At 39.0% G+C, this 23,817-nt stretch overlaps 2 protein-coding genes across 3 annotated transcripts in view; one reads left to right on the top strand and one right to left on the bottom strand.

The window, feature by feature from the left end:
* phlpp1 (PH domain and leucine rich repeat protein phosphatase 1) overlaps positions 1-10,476 on the top strand; it is a 67,233-nt gene extending 56,757 nt beyond the window's left edge. The window contains exons 13-17 of the mRNA XM_073871732.1: positions 3,676-3,806; positions 3,959-4,075; positions 7,004-7,198; positions 7,339-7,567; positions 7,883-10,476. Coding sequence (XP_073727833.1) covers positions 3,676-3,806; positions 3,959-4,075; positions 7,004-7,198; positions 7,339-7,567; positions 7,883-9,067 — 1,857 coding nt within the window. The 3' untranslated portion in view covers positions 9,068-10,476. The remainder of the gene's footprint in view (positions 1-3,675; positions 3,807-3,958; positions 4,076-7,003; positions 7,199-7,338; positions 7,568-7,882) is intronic.
* A 182-nt stretch (positions 10,477-10,658) lies between these two features.
* mep1bb (meprin A subunit beta b) lies at positions 10,659-23,430 on the bottom strand. Of its 2 annotated transcripts, XM_073871733.1 has the most exons (15): positions 23,260-23,430; positions 23,104-23,122; positions 22,937-22,984; positions 21,213-21,256; positions 21,023-21,101; positions 20,505-20,622; positions 19,452-19,630; positions 18,729-18,947; positions 18,035-18,190; positions 17,031-17,246; positions 16,070-16,537; positions 15,744-15,923; positions 13,841-13,879; positions 13,609-13,807; positions 10,659-12,701 (listed from the first exon to the last, which is right to left on the bottom strand). In XM_073871733.1, exons 1-15 carry the CDS (start codon positions 23,338-23,340, stop codon positions 12,476-12,478), a joined length of 2,271 nt encoding a protein of 756 aa, XP_073727834.1. In that variant the 5' UTR covers positions 23,341-23,430; the 3' UTR covers positions 10,659-12,475. The 2 variants fall into 2 exon arrangements, with proteins under 2 accessions (XP_073727834.1, XP_055057097.2); XM_055201122.2 differs by having other exon boundaries at positions 13,609-13,879; positions 23,260-23,429.
* Positions 23,431-23,817: the final 387 nt, after the last annotated feature.

Genomic DNA, 23,817 nt, shown 5'->3' with positions numbered 1-23,817 from the left:
GATGGACATGCAGGGCTCGAGAGTGCAACCAAATTTTTAAATGGTGCCCCTATATAAAAAATAGTATTCCTATACATGTGTGTTTGCGTTTAAAAATACGCGTGGCGTGCTGCAGTCAGAGAGGCGAGTGTAGCCGCAGATGTCAAGACCCGGTCTGGAAATGTGGCATAAGGTAATGAACCACATACATTCGAGTCCGAGCCAGAGCATAATTCTTATAAAGAAAAACCTCTTGAATGTAAACCCAAAGTACAGCAATGTTACATTTGAAAAAAGTTTATACTTTTATTATTATTACTCACGAATTTACCCTCCAGCTTCACGTATGAGTAAAACAGGCTGTAACCATTGCTGTGTATGGAATAAATATGGATGAAATATAATACCCATCCCTGCAGAAATTTTAAGTAAATATTTAAAATGGAATAAAAATGTATCCAAATATGCACACTTTGAATAAAAAAGCCCCAAATAAACATTGAGTTGTTGAGTGCTTTCATGACAACATGCAGGAGGATTTTTCTCAATGACAGTGACTGAGAGTACTTAAAAATTAAATACAAATTTACCAGCATCCTCATGCGTGTTAACAGGGTTGGGTGCTTGTGAAACTGCGGCGTTAAAAGCGATGGGGTCAAAAATTTGGGTGAACCTAACTTTTTTTTTCTTAGGCACACCAGTACAACCAGTGCAAAAAGTTAGTCTCGAGCCCTGGACATGGGCAACTTCTTGTTTGTAAGTCACATTGTCCTACTAGCCTTCTGCTGTAAATACGTAAATGTAAATATGGTAAAACTGCAAATATTGCATGAAATGCTGTTAATAAGACCATACAAAGATGCTAAAGTGAGCTGTTTTCTGTGTGCATACGCGCACACACTCATCGACACAAACTCAAAAGCCCATGCACGGAAACACTCGTTTCAAAAATCACGCAAACTCATCATTTCTTTGGGCTTGACAGGAGATATATGCACAAATTATCCTGTAATACCACAGTCTCTGCCAATATTTTCATAAAAACAGTCATTTATTATAAGTGAGCAGTTGATCATATGTGTCAGTGTATACATCAACGCATCTCTGGTGTTAAAGGGACAGTTCCTCTTATAAGAAATGCTTATGTTTGAGTCATTATGTTAATCAAACTACAAAAGACCAAAGGAAAATCACTTTTATAGCTTTAAAAAGATCAATTATATTTCATTTATAAAATGAAAACAGTGTTATATTCATTTGTTACAGTTTCTCTAACTAATCAATACTGTTAGATCTTACTTTATTTGTAACTTTGTTCTTTTCTATTTTATATGCTTGTCATTTCTTGATTTGTTCTTATTTTATTTTGCCACACCACTTTTAGGGCTGAACGATTTGACCTAAAATCAAAACCTCGGTTAATTTAACATTTGACATCGGTTACGATTAATGAGCGATTATTATTATTTTTTGCCTCATAGTTCGCTGGCAAGGTTTGTATTTTAAATATGCTCATGCTCAGATATTAAAGGTGGGATATATTTTTCTATTGAAAGGGCATTTGTTGTTATCTTTGTGATTTTAAAATAATTAAGTGAAGAGGAAAGTATTAGTTGTTAAGGTTATTTATTGAATATTTTGACTTCAACTGAAATCAAAGAACACATTGCTTGAAATTAAAACAGTCACATTTTAGTTTACTGTATACTACAAGTTTCCTTAAAAAAGTAGAAAATAAATAACAATTTTTTTTAAAGTCTAGTAATTCAGGGCTCCAGGCTAACTTTTTTGTCATTATGAGTACTGTTCCCCCTGACTGAAAATTTTAGGAACACAAGCAGAACATTTAGGGCACACCTTAAATCATCCTTACAATGCAATTATTCACATTTTCCCCCAAAATAACTGCATTACTGAAAAATACTAAATAGACTTGACCATATGCAGTTGCTGCACATGTTATTATGCACAACTGATGAAACTTTCAGAATAGGAACTTATGAACCAAAGATTCAGACAACCCACATGACTAATTCTAGCCATAAGATACATACATATACAATAAGCTAAATCTAGATAATGAGATGAGTGGCAGGGTAATACACATTGTATCCTTTACACGTTCCTTGTCTTCTATTCAGTTTTCCTTAACTGGGCACTGCTATACAAGACCTTTACTCTCATCTATAATGTTTCTGGTGTTAATGTAGACTAGAAGTTCTCGCGTTCTCTCATCTCTGCCATGTCTAATTAAACCTGCTTGCCCGCATCTTCTCGCGGTTCTGACAAGCTGAGATAAACTTTTACACGTCATGCAAATTTGCGGTAAAAACCCGATCGCGCTTTCCGTAGTTTTATCACGGGGACCCGCTACTTTCGTTTTTCTTTTCACTAGATGATCTGCTCAGTTAACACAGTGTTTGAGTTCTCCTCCATGTGTCTCTTTGCTACTGACTGGATGGGGCGGAGCCACGTAACCTCACACGCGTTAGTATGTTTTAAAGGGAAAGTATTAACAGGATTAAAAACCATAAATAACCGACATGATAAAGTAGGGTCGGTTAACGTTTATGAATTTCGGTTTCGGTTATTTTTCAATTAATCGTGCAGCCCTAATGTGAACTTGATTTGTAAGTGTACTTTGGGGTTGGACTGCTTGCGTTTCTTGGCTTTCAGTGGTGAGGGTGGACGCAGCGATGTCCTCTGCTGGCGTCAGGTCATGTGTAGAGGCAGATCCACCTCCCGTTACACGGCGTGCCCGATTTATGCTGGCAAGCTTGGGATTCCCTGTCTCCTGACATCATTGTAGCGCTTGCGGCGCAACGTCCTGGGGATGCCAGCTGATGAGACAATTGTGGCTATTTCCTCCCACGCCTGTTTAACCGACGCTGATTTGGGCGGGTTTCTTCCATCCCCATACAAAACAACTTCTCTGTCTTTGACTGCTCTTACAAGAACGTGGGTCACCTCGGCTGTGAACCGCTCCTGGTGTGCGCCTGGTAAATCCGTCATAATAATAACAACCCGCCATGGAACTTGCGCACTTGCGTTTAAAGGGAATGTGGGATGACGTTCTGATTGGTTTATTTGACGTTACGCCCAAACCACACCTATGAATAATGAACCTACTTCAGACCAACCCCTTATTGATTCGCGCCTGGCGCAAGAGTTATTTCTCCCGCCGGGAAAATAGCAACAGCGCCCAAGATCTGCCCCCAAAGTCACCTGCGCTTCGCACTTGCGTTTCAGATCGTTAAAATAGGGCTCATTAAGTTCTTCAACAGGGATGGGCAACTTCTGTCCTGGAGGGCCGGTGTTCTGCAGAGTTTAGCTCCAACTTGCCTCAGCACACCTGCCTAAAAGTTTCTAGTATGCCTAGTGAGACCTTAATTGGCTGCTTCAGGTGTGTTTAATTATGATTGGAGCTAAACTCTGCAGGACACCGGCCCTCCAGGACTAAAGTTGCCCATCCCTGTTCTACAATGTAATGCTGTTGGTTAATAGCCTTATTTTTCTGAGGTTTAATTGCACAGAATTTATGCTAAATGAATGTATTTTTAAAAATGTCATAAAACCTGGCACCATCCCAACACCACCATATAATTTAAACTGGTTAAGAACCACTGATCTAAGTAATGTTTGTGTGTCCTATATGTATATTTTGGTTTGTATTCAATAGTTGTGTTTTGTGTATAGTGTGTAGATCTGAGCTGCAATGAGTTGAGTGAGATTAGTTTACCTGAGAATCTGCCTCCTAAACTTCAAGAACTGGACTTAACGGGCAACCCACGCTTAAATCTGGACCATAAGACCCTTGAACAACTCAAGTAAGAGACACTGTGTATTTGTGTACAGGATTTGAAAAATAGATTTTTACTTTTGTTCCTATTGTTATTGCATTGTTATTTGGCTGTTAAAATATATGTTATGTGAATTGGTGGGTATTTGACTCGTCACTTCTGAATATTTTAACCAATAGTAACATCCGCTGTTTCCGAATTGACCCACCATCCTCAGCGTTCTTAGCCAATGAGACGACAGGAGGGCCGGCGGTCTGGAGTCATGGCTACACTGAAGCATCAGGTGTCAAGAACAAGTGAGTAACATAACATAAGTAACATAAGCAAATTCAATAGCTGTAATAATCGGTGTAGAACGGTGTGTTTCTATGTTATTATTTTGTTTGATGGTGCTACTTAGCTGTATTTTGTAAGTTATGAAGGTTTAAATCAAAACAAACCAACTGCAGTTGAATTGAAATTAATTGGAATGCACAACCAAAAAACGAGATTTCTGAACAATTTAAAAAACGGTGGTTATCTCGTTTTGCAACGAAACTCTTTATGTACACTCACCTAAAGGATTATTAGGAACACCTATTTGTTATTTCTAATTAATGCAATTATCTCTGCAAGATGCTATCCGATCAATATGGGCCAACATTTCTAAAGAATGCTTCCAGCACCTTGTTGAATCAATGCCACATAGAATTAAGATAGTTCAACACTTTATTTATCCCCAAAGGGACAGAGCCACATAGAGTTACGCAAACAATACAAACTTCATAAAAAACATCATACATTAATAAATAACACAATATACACGGAATACCTCTGAATCCACTAGGTGTGGAAGGTGAAGGTGAAAGGAGGTCAAACAGTATTTCCCCCATTTATATGTAAAGCGCTTTGAGTGCTGCAGAAAATCACTATATAAATGTAACGAATTATTAAATTATAGTATTAGTATGGTGTTCCTAATAATCCTTTAGGTGAGTGTAGACATTTATTTATTTACAAATTTTGGTAAAAAACTTGTTTTCTATACCAAGAAAGTGACAAGATGAAAAACACTATTTTCTGTAACAAACTTTCACACAGCATCTTTAGGTTATAAAAACATAAAAAATTCACATTCAAAACTTGATTTTCAAACATTTATTATAAAAACAAATTATTTTTTCCACAAAATGCAATAAATCCATGACAGTTTTTTTTCCAAAATGCTATTAATCTGTTGAATATGAAGAGTTTGGTTCCAAAACTGCCAAAATCAGTATTATATCAGGTCAGTATTAAAAAGTAAATAATTAATTTTACGCAAAATCCAATACCCGCCATGATATTCTGTCATCTTTTCTCCCTTTTTTCCCAAAATGCGACAAACGCCACTCCTCCTTTTTTACAGAACGCAATAAATCCATTTCTGATATTACAGCCCACCAGTCACGCAATGTAAACAAACATGGCGGCGCGCTGAGTACACGGAATCCTAATTTTCCTCATCTACTTTGTACTTCATGATCAACAAACAAAACAAAATAATACTTTAATTGCATCGCTAAACCTGTGATGGTTTTCTGTGATGGGAAAGAAACGTAAGCCATCAACAGCTAATAATTTCCGCGAGAGGCACTCGGTTGCTTGTTCTCCAGACAGCATCAAGCTTCTCATGCTAAAACATTGTGTTCTTAATATAACAAAGTAAGTGTTTTGGTTAATGCCGTTAATGTTTATTTTTTAATCATTGTATACAACTAGTCAACTAAATAAATATAAAATGGTAAAGATGGATGCACATTTATACATTGATTTAATAGATTTATAGCATTTTGAAATAAAAAACTGTCATGGATTTATTGCATTTTGTGGAAAAAAGAATTCGTTTTTATAATAAATCTTTGAAAATCAAGTTATGGATATGAATTTTTTATGTTTTTAAAAACTAAAGATGATATGTGAAAGTGTGTAACACAAAATACTGGTTGTCATCTTGTCACTTTCTTGGTATAGAAAACACGTTTTTACCGAAATTTGTCAAAATGGATTTATTGCGTTTTGGAACCAAACTCTTCATATAAGTGAGCATTCATCTTTGCCATGTTTTATTCATCTAGTTGAACAGTTGTACACACTGATTAAAAAAATAAACATTAATGGCATTAATCAAAACACTTACTTTATCATATTAAGATCACTGTCATTGCTGCGGTTATACCTGACGCCGTCGCTTAACATTTTTCAAAGCGATCCGCTGTAATGTGTTAGAATCACATAAACCTCACAGATGCTGTCGGGAGAACAAGCACCCGTCTCCCGAGTGCCTCTCGCGTAAGTTATTGGATGTTGATGGCTTACATTTCTTTCCTGTCACAGAAAACCATCACAGGTTTATCAATGCTATTAAAGTATTATTTTGTTTTGTTTGTTGGTGATCACGAAGTACAAGATGAGGAAACTCTGAGTCCATGTAGTCAACACGCCGCCATTGTTTGTTTACATTGCGTGGAATGGTACGCTGTAATTTGTGGAGCGGATTTATTGCATTCTGTAGAAAAGGAGGAGTGGCGTTTATTGCGTTTTGTGAAGAAAGGGAGAAAAGATGACAGAATAACATGGCAGATATTGGATTTTTATATCAATGCAAAATAAAGTCAAATCATTTAAATTAGTTAATGATTACTTAACAGCTCATACCTTTTAAACGGTATCACAGACCCATGCTTACTTGTCATTAATCCCATTTTGACTTGTCTGGATCAAGTGGATATTTTACATTTGCAAATGAAAAAGAATTCAAAAGATAGGGAAAAAATGTTTTGTATACCAAAAATATCCCCACAGAAATAAGAACTGGGCTAAAGTCCCAATTTCATGCCTTGCCCAAGACACTTTCCTGATTGTTGCTTGTGCAATGTGATATTATGATCTGTTTTCACTTTCTAATGATAGAAAAGAAAAGAAAAATGATCATCAAGTGTTTCTGTCTAAAGTGAACATGGAAACGATCAATGTCAATGTTTTAGCAAGCCAAGTTTCTGTATTTTTGCGCAAAATAATCGAGCGTCAAAAAAGTTTAAGAATAACAAATTTAATTTATAACAATAAAAGCTAGAGTATTGTATAAATTGTGTCATTTTTATGGTCATGACTACTTTGAGGCTCTGATTGTTTTAGAATTAAATGACGTACATACTGTGTGATTATTGTCTGTAATGTTTAAGTGTGATGTTTGTATTGTGCAGACTGTGTGTGGCAGCACTGTCTGTTAATAGTTTCTGTGGGAACAGAGAAGCTCTGTACGGCGTGTTTGATGGTGACAGGAATGTGGAGGTCCCCTATTTACTCCAGTGCACCATGAACGACATTCTGGCTGAAGAACTGCAAAGAACCAAAAGTGAAGAAGACTACATGACAAACACTTTCCTGGTCATGCAGAGGTGATTTACTTGAGTCACACATCCCTGCTTTGGTCTATTATATTGGTGTTTCGATTGAATGTCTATTGAAATGTAATAATAGTGGTATTGGCATGGAAGGAGTTCTTTAGATGTTATTCTTTCTTTTCTCCGGCATACAGGAAGTTGGGAACAGCAGGGCAGAAACTGGGTGGTTCGGCAGCTCTCTGTCACATCCGTCATGACCCAACAGACCCGGCGGGATGCTTCACTCTCACCGCTGCTAATGTGGGCAAGTGTCAAGCGGTGCTGTGTCGAGACGGCAAGGCGCTTCCACTGTCACTGCTGCACAACATCGGTATCAAAGAGGAATACAACCGTGTACGACAGCATAAAGCTATCATAACTGAGGTAACTCGTACGTCAGTATAATAAATTATCAACATGAGATCTGGACCGACCCTCAAATTAAAAGGAAAAAATTGACTTGACCTTTTATCGAAATCAAATAACCTTATTTACTTTTTACTCATTACGTTATTCAATAACCCTAATGTTATTGAGAGGTAACAACAGCACAGTAATTGGGAAACTGCAGTTGATCATTCCCTTCAGCCTTTCATATTGTCCTCATCTCTATCTCAGATTGGTAGCGGCTCAATTATTTATATGACTGGATTAGGAATGTATTTAATCCAGACTCACCCAAGTCTTCTCTTTATACAGGACAACAAAGTAAACGGTGTAACAGACTCCACACGCATCATGGGCTATTCGTTCCTCTACCCAGCTGTCCTACCTCGTCCATACGTCAACACGCTCCCATTAACGGCCAGAGATGAGTTCTTCATCCTGGGCAGCAGAGGTCTGTTTGAGGTCATGGACCCAGACGAGGCTGTGGAAGCCGTACGGAAAGTCCCAGATCCTTTGGCGGCCGCAAAGAAGCTGTGCACGTTAGCGCAAGCCTACGGATGCACCGACAGCCTCAGCGCCGTGGTGGTTCAGCTCAGCGTCGCTGAAGATTGCTGCTGCTGTTGCTGCTCGGCGTCCTCCGAGCCGGCCTCCGGAAGCATCCATCCCACACCACAACCCCCTCCTAGCCCCGGCCCGGGCCTGTACCCACCTTCCTCCGCCGCCGTGCCTCCGTCCTCGTGCAGCGAGATCAGTTCCGAGGTCAGCGCTTCTGAGATGAGTTCCGAAGTGGGATCCACCGCTTCCTCGGATGAGCCGCCAATCCCGCTCCAGGAGGCTCATCTTCACCTTCATCCGCAAATTCACCTGCCACAGCTGCAGCAGATCGCGCGCTTACCCTGCTGCACGCTTCACTTAGTGCCCAACGCCACCGGCTTGTTCCAGAGGCAGCTCTCGGGCGCAACGTTTTCCAGCGCTCTTTCGGACAACGGTCTAGACAGCGAGGACGAGGAACCCATCGCCGGTGTTTTCTCCAATGGCAGTCGAGTGGAAGTAGAAGCGGATGTTCACTGTCTGGGCCACCTGCTGCCTTTTCCACCAGCTCCACCCTGTACCCCAGAAGTCCCAGAGAAAGTTTCAGAGCCTTTACTGGAGGCAACCGAGGAGATCGACAAGGAAGGAACTCTGAAGCAAGAGGACAAAGTCGGAAAACACGCCGGAACGGATGAGTGGACCAAGACGTTGGGAAAGAGGAGAGGCAACGGCTCCGTCGCGCCACAGGAAAGAAGTCATAACTTGATAGAGGTAGCAGCTGAGGCTCCTTCGAAGAAACCCGGGGGTTATTTCACCGCCCCTGCTCAACCTGACCCCGACGACCAGTTCATCATTCCTCCAGAGCTAGAGGAGGAGGTCAAGGAAATCATGAAACAACATCAGCAGGACCAACAAAGACCAGACAAAAGCGAGCGACCTGCGGATTACTACGACACGCCGTTATGAGACCGCACTCGCTGCATGTCTGTTCCAGGTGACTGCCGTACAAGTCTTTCGTTCTTAGTCACCTCTATGTCGTTTCAAACCTGTATGGTGTAATTGTTTCTCTGAAACAAAACCTTCACACGGCTCTTTTTTATTTAACAACAAAGTTTATAGTGACCACAAGCGTGGGTGAAGTATTGATAAAGTTCTGCCTGTGACCTGTCATGAACTACAGTCATGAATAATCCTACACTTCGCACCTAGACCCAGATTGAATGTAGTTTAACAAACCCACAGTTTAAGAAGACTTATATTGCACAAATCTTTGGTCTTTTTTTGATGTTTTGTCACCTGCTTGACAAATGTGGTTGCTATAAACAATTAAAACGACGACAAATGAGCTGTGTGTAAAGATTCTTGAAAATAATTTGCTTCTGAAAGGGTTTGAAACGACATGACAGTCAACGAAATGTTTGTAAAGACCCTGCACAGTCCAGTATTTTGACTTCACGTGGAGTCTGCAAGAGACAGCTGTCAATCATCTAGCATGCCTACATGTCAGACCTGTGACCGCTCCTGAAAGGCCATGAGACAAACAGGCTGGGATGTGTATGATGCCACTTCCCTTTAAGAAAAGACGGAGTGACCCGTCTGTAAGTGTTTCACTAGAGTTTCACTACTGATTAAAGACCATTTAACTTTGTTTTTACCCTTATAATTCAACACAACACTAGTATTGCAACGTAACTGTCGATACCAACATCAAAACTATGGATATTTTTATTCAGGTTTTTTTTTTTTTAGTTACCATATCTTTTGATGCGAGAAAAAGAAACAACAGACTTGAAATTGATTTAAAAGCGAAAATTATGTTGCGGTAAATTGTGTTTGGTATGGTACACACTAGTAATACTGTTGTAGATAGAGCACTTGAAGTTATACTGTATCTCTTCAGTAAATCAAGGCGTCAGGCCTGTATAAAACTAGAGATTTAGTGGAAATTTGAAAGACTAACTCCTAGGAGTTGCTTACTCTTTTATAGTGACTTTGTCACATTTTACTAATCTTCTCTGCGAGAAATGATTTTTTCCTCTTTCCAATGATTGTAAATAAGACAGATATTGTATACCAATGCTTTTTAAGAGAACTGTGTGTTTAGAGATGACCCTTTATGCCAATCAATAGATGTATATGTGTCAGAAACATATGCACACACACACACACGACTTGTGCTCACTCGCTCACAACACAAACACACACACACACACACACAGACACACAACTCCTGTTGCTCATCTGTCTCCTCACACCAGCATGACTCTGTCAAGTCCTGTAATCCAGACCAGTTTAACTGTAAGAAATTGTACTTAATCCAACCACACAAAAGTTCCTGATTTTGTTATAATAAATTTTAAATTTATGACTATAAATTTAATCTTGTGGTGCTTTCTGGTGTGATTTTTGTCTAGATTTTTAAGTAGGGGAACCCCAACACAAAGCCGTGGGGTCTTTTATCAAACTGAAGGGGGTTACTTCTCAATAACAAAAAGCTGGATGTGCATTATCGTGTATCATTGTTTTACACCGATGCTAGTCACATGAACAGGAAACACAGATTTTAAATATTTTATTAGCTCATTTGTAACAACAGTACTTGGATGAGGCCATGCTATCAGTTATAGTTGTGGTTATAGGAATAACAGATGGGCAGCATAATGATTAATCACAACTAATTGTTTGCAGAATAAACAATTTTGTTTACATCATATATGTGTGTGTATAATAATTATGTTTATATTAACATACACACATACATGTATAATTTTTGTACACTCACCTAAAGGATTATTAGGAACACCATACTAATACTGTGTTTGACCCCCTTTCGCCTTCAGAACTTCCTTAATTCTATGTGGCATTGATTCAACAAGGTGCTGAAAGCATTCTTTAGAAATGTTGGCCCATATTGATAGGGTAGCATCTTGCAGTTGATGGAGATTTGTGGGATCCGCATCCAGGGCACGAAGCTCCCGTTCCACCACATCCCAAAGATGCTCTATTTGAAATGATTCGAGGTTTGTGACATGGTGCATTATCCTACTGGAAGTAGCCATCAGAGGATGAGTACATGGTGGTCATGAAGGGATGGACATGGTCAGAAACAATGCTCAGGTAGGCCGTGGCATTTAAATAATGCCCAATTGGCACTAAGGGGCCTAAAGTGTGCCAAGAAAACATCCCCCACACCATTACAACACCACCAGCAGCCTGCATAGTGGTAACAAGGCATGATGGATCCATGTACTCAATCTGTTTACGACAAATTCTGACTCTACCATCTGAATGTCTCAACAGAAATCGACACTCATCAGACCAGCAACATTTTTCCAGTCTTCAACTGTCCAATTTTGGTGAGCTTGTGCAAATTGTTGCCTCTTTTTCTTACTTGTAGTGGAGATGAGTGGTACCCGGTGGGGTCTTCTGCTGTTGTAGCCCATCCGCCTCAAGGTTGTGCGTGTTGTGGCTTCACAAATGCTTTCAGAAGTTTCTCTTCTATTAGCTTGAATCAGTCAACCCATTCACCTCTGACCTCTAGCATCAACAAGGCATTTTCACCTACAGGACTGCCGCATACTGGATTTTTTTCCCTTTTCACATCATTCTTTGTAACCCTAAAAATGGTTGTGCGTGAAAATCCCAGTAACTGAGCAGATTATGAAATATTCAGACCGACCTGTCTGGCACCAACAACCATGCCACGCTCATAATTGCTTAAATCATCTTTCTTTACCATTCTGACATTCAGTTTGGAGTTCAGGAGATTGTCTTGACCAGGACCACACCCCTAAATGCATTGAAGCAACTGCCATGTGATTACATAAAACGTTTATTCTGCAAACAATTAGTTTAGCGATTAATGGTTATGCAGCCCTATTGCAATGCCACCACTGACCAATCAGAATCAAGTTTTCCAGAATGCCTTGTCATAAAATACTGACCTGATAAGAAATCATATAACCAGCGCTGTCTTCAGCTGTTTTTGAAGGTTGTGATTGTTTCAAGTCTTATCAGATCTTCTGAAACTGAGAGTGAAGGTTCTTGTGACTGTGGCATTGCTGACCAGATGAAAACTTTTCTTTTAGGCATTCTAAACTCGTAATACAAGTAGTATAGTAGTATAGACAGTGGCAAACGCTTGTATTTACATCAGAAAAATCTGTTAGCTTAAAGTACAACACTTGTTGAGAATACGGTATTTGTTTGGGAAAAAGTGACCTTCTGTACACCAGAACAAAAACCTAAAAAGATGACGCCGAAGGGGATTTAAACAGAAGCTACTGTACATATACCACCTGTCTAAGTAAAAATGAATCAAAGAATTACAAAAACACTCTCTGAGACTTCAAAGGTGTCACGTTATTGACATGATCAAGCCTTAAATGTGTACATGTTTTGCATGGTGATTCCTCCTCCAGTAAGCTTGAGTTTTCTCTTAGATGACTTCTTCACGTACAGCACACTGAGTACTGTCAGAGTCAGCATGACAACAAACACAATAGCAGACGCTGTTACAGCTGTTAGGATGTTGTTCTTGACTGAGCTCTTGAACTGACACTTGTTACCGTAGTACCACCAGTCATGACCCACTGTGCACCTGTAAAGAGAGACCACACCTCAATCAGTCATGTCTAATACAGCCCAATACTCCACGTACAGTATGCTGATATTGTAAATGATCCAACACAACAGTGCCTTTAGCTCCATACATTTCGAGTGATTCATTGGCCAAAGAGAAAACCCAAAAAAGATGGAGGATTGGAATGATGGCATCATCTCCTCTCATTATTTCAATAGATATTGTTACTGTACTGAAAATCTGATGTTGTTACATTTTTTAAATAACGCGAGGTATATAAATCGTGAATATTTTTCTAGAAACAATGTATACTGAACTGAACATCTACCAAAGTACACCATTATGACAATCTCTGTCAAGCTTCCGAAAACTTAATAATAGTAATATTAATTTTTCATCTAGAAAAAGTAAGTTATTTACATTAACTATTAATCGAGTTAATCACATAATCATACAGCAGCAAGCTATAGCTTTTAAAGCGAAAGATCGCACCATTTCCTCAAGAGTGCTCTCCAAACTCACACCTGGTACAAAACACATCAACTCCACTTTTAGCTGTTTCCCGATCCAGAGGTTTATCATAGACGTTACGTCATTTTCTATCCCGTGTTTTGTCGTTCAGGAGGAATGCGAGGTAGTCGCTGTTTAATTCGCACTTGGTCTGCATGCCGTAATGGGAGATTGTATGCAGAAACATAGTTTGACAGGCATTCGGACCGAATGCCATGATTTGGCCTATTGCTGAGATTGGTCTTGTTTTTTGTTTGTTTGTGACTTTCAGTATAGAACTGGAAATGCATTTTCAAAATCAATTGTACTATTAAACGAAGCCGATACTTATGTGATCTGTAACTCAATTAGACACTCATCATTCTTATAAATTAATAAAGGAAGTAGGCAGTGATTTAATCTGTCATGGTTTTACCTGCATACAGTATCTCCAGCTTCATTCACCCCACACACACCATCATTTTCACATTGCAGAGACACACATGGGTCATATGGGACAGTGGTTGTGCTTGTGGTGGATGAACTGTTGTCTGAATTTGTTGGAGTTGGTGTTTCAGCAGGAGTTGAGTTAGTTGGAGTTGGTGTTTCAGCAGGAGTTGAGTTAGTTGGAGTTGGTGTTTCAGCAGGAGTTGAGTTAGTTGGAGTTGCGGAGGGCAAAGGCTGGGAAACAACTAGATGGGAGATATCTACAAGAAAATGTATTTATAATTACAAATAAAAAAATGAAAGCATTGAAAGCCGATTAAACAAATTAAATGGTAAATGGACTGCATTTATATAGCGCTTTCAACAGACCCATGGCCATCCAAAGTGCTTTACAAGTTGCCTGGCATATACTCATTCACTAACTCATTCATTCATACAATGACAGCATCAGCCATGCAAGGCGCCATTAGGGTGACCACCTCCAGTCAGACAAAATGTTGGACAAGTAACATGGTAAATTAGGACAATGTGGGACAGACGCAATAACTTTAAACTTAAGATATATTGTCTATCTAATTTACCAAGAAACATGTTTGAAACCCACCGACCAAAAGATTAAAGGTGACATGGAATGATTGAAAGGGTTATTTATTCATGTTCCGTGATGTGACATGTAGACAACAAAATTTTGGTTGGGTCTGTAATGCCTTAGAAGCTTCCTAAAACATCTCTCAGAAAGCTTTATTAGGGTGGGGGATTTTAAACGCTTGGTTTTGCACCTATTTGGCGTCCCTTCAGGCTTAACTGGCAACCTCATTATGACGCTAATTGGCTGCCTTTGCTTAGCCTGGCTCCGCCCTCCTACGTGCTTCCGCTTAATTTTAATGTCGCTTCAGTACTACGTCTGGGACTGCTGTGTAGAGTTTTGTTTTCTCCTGCAAAAATCTGCAGGTCCAATCAACGAACAGAGGGGGGTGGCTAAGAACGATGACGTTGAGGTCGTGCGTCAGTTTGAGCTGTAGTTCAGTATTGGCAGCGGAGAAAGACGTAAGAAAAGCTATTCGGTCCGTTGTTGCAAAAGTGCCGAATATACAGAAGTAAAAGCCGGAGCAAGAACCAGGTTTGCTAAGTTTTGTTGGTCTGAGTATTCGGACTTGTTGTTTCCGTCCAGTTTCGGCGCATGATATACGGCATTTAAGTTCCTAGCCCCTTCTCAGAAATATGCAATGTGCTCAACTTGATTAGCTGGCCCAGTGTACTGCGATTCGCTAACCACCTACCGCACATTGTCCTGAAACGTCACGCCTCTTACCCTGACACATAGTGGCATGGACCGATGTTTTGTAAACAGTGTTGTCAGAATTGCCCTACTAATTTAAGCCCAAATCAGACCCAGGGACTATTTTTGTTTGTAGTTGTCGTTTTAGATGCGCTGTTCTTTGCAAGTATTATTTTATTAAAGACTGCGGCTTCTACAGTGAATGCTACTGACTGTATAGCACTGTTAGTTTTTTTTCTTTTAAAAAAAGCGGGTGGCGCCAAGCATTCAGCAGGGCATCACTTTGCTACAGTGGCAAAACACAGAGAAGCATGTGAGTAAACACTACAAAAAAGCTCTAATCCAAGAAAAATTCACACAAACGGCAACATTCAAAGTTCGCAGGTTGGATTAAATAGAAGTTTGCGGTTTTTGTAGTCGTTTGACAGATAAGTATGACAAACGGCTACTTGGCTAGCGAAGCCAAACAGCGCTGTCCTTTGTTTACTTCCTTGCATAAAAAGCAGCCCAACATGGCCTCGCCTCCTATGTTGTGTGTTCCCAGGGGCAGGGTTTGTTTAAATGTTTGTGATGTCACTAACCCAGGAAGGTTCACTTTTAGCCGTTATTCATCCGTTTATTTGTAGTTTATGAGAATCAATTTCTGTTAAAGAAAATATCTCCCGTTGCATTGAACTTTGAGCGTTGTAACTTTGCAGATGTTGTTTATGCTCAAACAGCAACATTTAGTTAAAAAAGGGAAATCATAATCGAAGGACCATTTAAAACTTCAGGGTGAGCTACTCCTAAAAGACACTAATGAAAAAAGTTTCGGCAGAATTGTTAAATGGGTATAAACAACTCACCCTCCATTGTGAGGAGGAAGATGGCGTCTTCACCCTTAATGAAGTTTCGGGTCAGGGCTCTGGACTGGGTCAGGTATGCAGATGTTCCAGCTCCTGGACCACGAAAGTACTCAGTCCCACTGTCATCTGTAACTTTCTGCCCAACTTTACGTGGATTGTCCCAGAAAAACATTTCAGACCCTAAACACCAGTAAAAGCAACAGTACCTTCAACAAAGTAGCAATGATTCCTTTTAACAGTTTTCAATTAATTATAAATGAGGTAAATCATTTGTATGTAAGTAAAAAAAATCTGATTAAAAGAAGCCCAAACCGACAACAGTTCACCTTCCAGAGTCATTGTAGGGTCAGTTGTTACACTCCTCTGATTGGACATACGTCTACGAACATCTGCATTCTGGTCCATTAGCATCATGGTTATCTGCTTCCAGTTAGGAGGCCAAACCAGACTTTCGTCGTCTGCATCGTCGCCAGATGTTAAGTGGGCAAAGGCCCCCAGTTCCCCTTGGTTTCCAGTTGTACCATTGGGATACAAGCCCATTTGAAAGGTGTAACCGTCCTTCGATTTAAAGCGTGGGCTGTAAATGGCAGTGCCCGTCGGCGTGTTCTCCAGAACACTTTTAAAGTCCTTAATCCTCCAGATGTGCTCCGGGCAAGTGGTCTCTGAAAGGTTGATGTCATCCAGTGAGAGTCCACCCATGTTCCCGTTACCTTTACTTCCCTCGAACACCACACGAAACTTTTTGGAAACATTCAGGCTCACATGGTGAAGTTGCCATTGGTCATCAGGGGGAGCTTTAAAAAAATAATTATAATACGTTTATTTAATATAGTGCCTTTCAAGAACCCAAGGACACTTTACATCAATTTAAAAGATAACATGACCCACAGATACACATGCAGATTATCAGACAATCGTATAATGCAAGATAAGCAAGCAAACTAAAAGAAACACTCACTAAAGATTCACCTGTATAAAGCGAAACAACCATGAATTGTGATTAATCAGTTGTTGATATTGTTCCAGTTGTGCTACGACACACAGTATACAGCAGTAACAGCTTTGAAACACCAATCAACCATATCTCTCCCAGAGAGACCAACTACAGTATCAACCACATGACAGGGACTATAAATCTTGATCAAATGTTGGAGCTCACAATCCATTTCGTTTTCAAAACAGTTTTTTGTGTGTATAAAGAGTTTGCAAATAAGTGTATGTAGGTGGTGGTCCGCCATGATATGATTAGCACATGCATTAGTTCCTTAGTCTTTTAAAAATCTGTACCATGAATCTGTTTAATGAGATACAGTGTCCCATTAGAGTTGGCCTTGTCGAATTCTCGCACCCAGATCTTGAGCTGGTCGCTGACATCACCGCTGTTGTAGAGGAAGAACTGCAGGCACTGGTATCCTCTTCTGGGGTAAAGAAGCCTGCTCTCCAGCAGCCCCTTGTCCCCCTGCTTCCCACTCGCTGTGCTGAAGTGCATGAAATAACCCCTTCCTAAAAGAATGACATAGATTCACATTTAAACAGACACTGGATATCAACTGGATATGTGCTCAGTTGATCCAGAACTCGAGCGTAAATCGTGGAGCTTATATTAACTATGCAGTCTTGTGTAAGTTTAATGTAAGCACAGATATAGGATATGAGTCGTGTTTCTTAAGTAAATGTAAACAGGCGAAAATTTCAGATTTGGTCAATAGATGGGATCTGTGCAGTGTAAACGAAGCCTCAATATCGTCCCAGCAGTGTTTCAAACTGTTAGTAGATGTCAACGTCTGCAATTAAAAGTTAAAGATCTTAATATGAGATTTTAATTCCTCATCAAATATTTGCAATACTTGATGGTCACCAAGAGAGAAAAGTATGTTTTCAGTAATTGTTTTTTACGTTTTGGTGGCTTTAAGATGATAATCAGTATCCGTTTCCTGGTTTCAAAACCATGCGATGCTAACACAACACTGTACCACTGAGCTATATGGCAACACAGTACAGATGAAAGATGGTAAAATATATCGTAATTTGTCCTGATCCTCTTGACAGGATTTGTTCTGCAATAACCACACCGTAAAACAAATGCAGCATTTTTGTCAAATCAACATATATTTTATGCTAGTTTAACTTAACTTAAAATAATAGGTTGAATTGACTTGCAAAACTTAATTTTGCTGCACTTTTTTACAGTGCACTGGCTGGCCAGTTGCTATTGCAAAATGTCAAATTAAATTATTCCACATTAAAGATGAATTGGAGATTAATAATAAGACCTTAATAAACTTAATAACCTTCACAGCATCCCATGTGGGTGTAGTCAGTGTCCGGTCCACCTGTAGCTTTGGAAAGACGTTGCCAGTTTGTCGTATTATTATCATGAGTTTGGATCATTCCACAGATATTCTCCGACTCAAAGTCACATGAATCCAGGAATGTGCTGGAGCGAGCTGTAAAATAAACACCGGCAATAAAGATAACACTTTACACTACAATCATAGGTTTTTAATACATCACCGATGATAAACTTTATGTGTCCCATTTGAATTCTCTTAGTTTCTATCTTTAAAAGCTGTGGAGAAAGTTACACATCTATAATAAACAAAGTAATTTAGAGGTCTTACCACCTTTCCTAAAATGAACATTTTACTGTAAAAACAAACATTGTAGAATGTATCATTTGTAATAAAACATTGTGGTTTTTTTCCTTAACATAATTTTCCTTAGATGTATAAGCGGTATAAAAACGCTCATTTTCGATCATTTAGATCAGGGGTGGGCATTCCTAGTCCTGGAGGGCCACTGCACCGCAAAGCCCAGCTCCAACCCCAATCAAACACACCTGAAATCCCAATCAAAGGCTTCAGACTCGGAAATGAGATTGGGGTGTGCCTGATTATGGCCGGAGCCCAACCCTGCAGGACAGTGGCCCCCCAGGACCAGGAATGGCCAGCTCTGATTAAGATGATAACTTAATAAATGCTTTACTGCAGTTGTAGAGTCTGTTGAGTTTGAGGACGTCGCTATCGCTGAACTCCATACGCTGACCAATAACATCACTGAAGGCGGGGATTTTGGTGACTATGGTGGACTCTGTACCGTTCTGGAAAGCTTTCTTGCTGTAGTGCATCATTGAACCATAGTCATAGGGAACGTTCAAAGCACTGGATGTGGTGTCATTGTATTTGTTGAAGTTATGTTCCTTGCCTGTAAACAAAATTAATGTCTGTCAATCACTTAAAATAAAATTCTCTATAATCATTTCTTTTGTTAAGATACTGTAGAAATGGTTTGTCCAGTAATCGAAAGATGTGTCTCTATACTAAATAAAAATATTGTTAAACCTGACTACATTTAGTGTCAACATCCAATTGAGTTTTTTAATAGTCGAATCAGGCAGAAATAGATTATTAAAGACTAACTGCTGCAGTTCCACCATGATACCATGGTACAGGCAAGGATCAAAATATAATACACCATTGTACTGAATGAAATCGAATGATTCTTCCATATGCATCATTATATCACCATTTTAAGTGTAAAAAAATGAGCTATATAGGCTATTTTAATAGAACCATGGTGATTTTTCATGTGTGTGAACCAAAAAACATCTAAATGTAATTCAGGCTATTAGGTGCATGTGCATGAATTTGGTGAGCATGATTTTAAAGCCTTTATTTAGCCAGTTCAGGTTACATAATGTATACATGCCTTCAGTAATGCGGTCCCAAATGATAGAGACATAGTCATCGCGGTCAGAGCGGGACTGCTCATGCCAGAAGCCTAAAGCGTGGAGGAACTCGTGTTCAATCGTTGCGATACGATCACAACCACTGCCGATGGACAGCCTCTGTTTGCCAACTTGCCGATTCCCCACTGAGGAAAAACATCTATTGACATACAGCAGCAGTCAAGAGCCTGAAAACTCCTCATTCTTTATCATTACAACTTCTTTATACAGTATATCATTTCCAATAGTACACCGAAATGTACCTTAACATTACAAACTATAAAACAGGATTTATAAAGTGGATATTTGGATTATTATAAAAAAAGTTATATTTATAGGACTAAATAAACACTAAGTTAAGTTAATGTCAGCAGTCCCACAGTAAACAACCCAACACGAAAACATCACTTATGGTAAATAAAAAAACCCTCAGCTGGGAGCTAGGATCAGTTCTCATATGACACGTTACAATTGCACCCTGTAACGTATTGGTTAAAAGGAAACTTTATAATAATGAATGATAATTTTATAAATTGTTTAAAATTGTCAGGTTGTACTGTATCTTACAGCAAAGGTCAAGTAGCTACTTAAAGATCCAACACAACATTGTACATAACAAAACAAACACTACCAAGCACTGTAGGCATGGACCGGTTACCGGTTTTAAGGTATACCGAGGTTTTAAACAGTCAAAACAATTAAAATGTTCTGTGATACCGTCTGTGTTATAGCTGTGTTTATACAAAATTCATTAAATTATTAAGTCATGTGATTGATTTGATGTTTACATTTAATATACATTAAGAAAATATTATATATTTTTGAAAGCATATTATAATTGAAAGGCTTTATTTTTACCTGGCATTTAAAAATAACACAATTTAGTGTTGCAATGGCAATACCGCAACACAGTGAAACCGTGGTATTTTTGCTAAAGGTTATCATACCGGCAGAATCTTATACCGGCCCATCTACACAGCTCATGTGTATCTGTTGGGGTGTACGTCAGGTTTTCAGTGTGTGGAGCAGCTCACCCATTGCCTTTAAACACAGATATATAGTTTTCTTCTCCAGTCCACGGTTTGTAATCGATGCATGATTTCAGCCGATACTGTTCGAAGGCCTTCAGAATGACCCCTTTAGCATTTATCTCTGTATACAGTCAGAAAGACACATATTCTGTTTATTAAAAAAATCTCCAAATTCATCCAGTTAATACAGTAGTCATGTTTATTAAAGTCATCTGACTTCACAGGAACTTACTTGAAGTCAACATACTACAATCCGAAACATCAATTTTAATTTGTATTTAAAAATCTACTTTATTTGAGGACATTTTAGATACTATTTAGGATGGACAGTATGCAAACAGGTGAGAGTCTACTATTTACAGTACGTCTAGTGGCGGGACTGTTTTGGATGTTACCATGTTAAATCTGTTTATTGGTAAATTGGGATCATAATCTCAAAATGGGAAACCACTTTATAGATAAATGTTTTAGTTGTTTTACATATAAATTTGTTTTTCATAACCGACTGAACCGATGCTCACCCAAATCATCCTCAAGATAATATGGAATGGTTTTTGGCCATCTGTATTCATCTCCAATGATTGAATTTCTCCCCAATTTCTGCCACAGAAACACAGGATTTTGTAACACTGTTACTTGAACCACACAACAGCAGATGCCTTTCATTTCTTTTTCAGGTTTATTTTCAAGATAACAAACAACAGCTCTTACCTCGTCGTATAAAATATCTCCCTCGAAAAGATCAATGCCAGCAGCTGAAAGATGAAATGGCCATTGTCAATTAGGAGTTTTACTGCTTGTATAACACAAATTTCTGTTATACAAGTCAATAACATTTGAGCTCAAACTCTATAAAAAATCTGCTTTGTATTATAATTCAAAGGTTTTTTTTATAACGTTTTAGACAAGCTCAACTCCTTCAATGTTATTATAGCAGCATTATTAAGGCAAGACACTGATATATGCAGTATTATTATTTAGTAAGGGATTCAGTGTAAGCTCACTTAGGTGTCAATTTGAACATTTTGACACATGGGGCATCATTTATAAAGCGTGCGTACGCACAGATCTGATCGTAAAGTGTGCCTATGCAAAAATCTACAGCAAAGTCCACATTTATAAAAACTGTTTAACGTGGAAAAGTGCGTAGCACCACGTCAGGGTCTGAGCAGACATATAGCCTACGCACTTTTGCTTATCCGAGTGCTGCAGGTCCCATACAGTAAAAATATATATATTTTTAAATATATTTCAAAATATACTAAAAATGGCAAAAAAAAATTGCTGAAACATATTTTGGATTTTTTTTTGGTTTTTGGAAATAAACTGCATTCTTTCTGCTCATGAAGGATTTAAACATTGACAGGCCCTAAATGGCGCACTTCATGTGGACTTTCGGTCTCGTGGCCTTAAATTGCGCGTGCTCGCTTAGTCTACGAGTCCGTAGGGTGTCCCATCTGTCATTTTTACGCTTTGAAGTGTGCTCATCAGCGTCTCCTTTGCCCCCTTGATGCGGTCTTTAGCGAAGTCCACACTGCAGCAGGCTTCGCGCACTTTAACAACCCAGAAGTCCTTCCGAAAGAGCAATCAGACGACGGAAGGGAGGAGTTCACACTGATGGGCAACTTCGTATTTCCGGCGTGCCACTCGAGTCTGTCCCAAAATACGACTCCGGTGCACCCACGTGGACTCGCATCAAGGGTCTCTAAAGTCTGCACTAGATGATGTCATCAAAGTGTGAACTCTGAGGAGGACCACAAGTCCGGAGTGTGCCATTTATGACAGGGCCTATATGTCAATGACATTAATTAGGCATTGTTTAGAGGCGGAAATCTGCAACTGTTCAGTTTCAAGATCATTGGCGATTTATAGATTTTCACATCTGAAAGTGTACCCGTGTTTTCTATGCACACATTCATTTTATGAATCACCAAGCGCGTTTTTTAGGTTAAGGCTGTGTCCGAAAACTTTGGCAGCTGACTTGTTGGCTCGCAGCATGCTTGAAATATAAACAGAGAGTGCCTTTGTGATAACTAATCACATATTTGAAAACTACAATACTGATTTCTTGCTAGAAATGCATTTATTTACACTAAATTTATGCTCCAAATTTCCTGGCCGTCATTTTTTTTACTCGACCAGGCTCGACCAATCACATTCCCCATGCACACACACGCATAGAATTGTGGGACAGGGCGATGGAGGTATCTCAGAAGTCAGGAAGTAAACATAACATCGAATCGGACATGACTTGATGCCTTCCTGCCTTGGAATGCTGCCTCAGAAGGCAGCAATTTAAAGTTTTCAGACACAGCCCAAATTTAGGACATTTTCTACACAGCATTTTATAAATGAGGCCCATGATGTGGACATAACAATGTATTTAGGTACAAAACAGGACTGAGACAATGATTGTAATAATATGATGCCCATACCTTCATTGATATCAAAGAGATCCACTTTATCTTCATCTACATTATATTCTGCAAAATTAGTGCTAATGTGGTTAATAAGGTTTTAAATATTTCACTATTCTAATAAACAAACTATTGGTAATATTATTTAAAATGTTGAGAAGAAAAAGATTTTAAAAACCGCATACCGATCACTTTGTGTGTTGTCTAAAGAGGAAAAAAGGAATGTGGAAAAATGCACAGGAGAGTTAATATTTTACATGTAAACCACTATTGACTTTAGGATTTCCTCAAGTGACAAATTAAAGGCTGGCTTTTGATGGGTAAAATATTGATGTACTCACCTCACATCTGCCTTGATAGCCAAAAAGATTGAAGATGTGGAAAAGAAAAAGGCAAGTGTATGTAGTTGCCCCGTGCCTCATGTTTAAACCACAGTAAGAAAACAACTGAATGACAGAGATGTGCTATCAGTTCAGCTCAGTAATAAACTTGACATGAAAGATGTGTAAAAAGAAAACAGTACAAGGCCCTCATAGAAATCACATCTAACAGCGGATCAATCATTGACAGGGCAGTAAATGCTATGAACACTGTTATCATAAAAATCAAGCTGTCTGATTATCTAATCTCTTCTGTCAGGTATGTGTGATATCACAACATAATGATACATCGACATTCTCAACAAATGATCTGAAAACAAATGTTTACATGTTTAGTAGAATCATGTTACAAATGAGTGAATATCTAATGCAGTTCTTCTTTTAATTCTACCATTTTTAAACAAAAGCCTGAAATGCCTCAGACCGGTGAAGGGTGCAAAGTTCAAAATAAGCATCATTTGAAGCACAAATCTTTTTGATTTGCCTGTTTGAAACGTATATAGGGTACTTCAAGATATC

This window comes from Misgurnus anguillicaudatus, chromosome 2, assembly GCF_027580225.2.
Source record: "Misgurnus anguillicaudatus chromosome 2, ASM2758022v2, whole genome shotgun sequence".
NCBI classification, from domain to species: domain Eukaryota; kingdom Metazoa; phylum Chordata; class Actinopteri; order Cypriniformes; family Cobitidae; genus Misgurnus; species Misgurnus anguillicaudatus.
The sequence above is the reverse complement of the archived record's forward strand: the minus strand, read 5'-3'. Positions and strand labels throughout refer to the sequence as shown.

Excerpts from the sequence above, each read along its gene's own strand:
- mep1bb (XM_055201122.2), bottom strand. The coding sequence starts at position 23,340 with ATGAGGCACGGGGCAACTACATACACTTGCCTTTTTCTTTTCCACATC. Across the intron at positions 20,623-21,022 it reads TTATCTTGAGGATGATTTGG|AGATAAATGCTAAAGGGGTC; the intron begins GTGAGCATCGGT and ends GACTGTATACAG. Across the intron at positions 18,191-18,728 it reads CAACAGACTCTACAACTGCA|CTCGCTCCAGCACATTCCTG; the intron begins GTAAAGCATTTA and ends TTTATTTTACAG.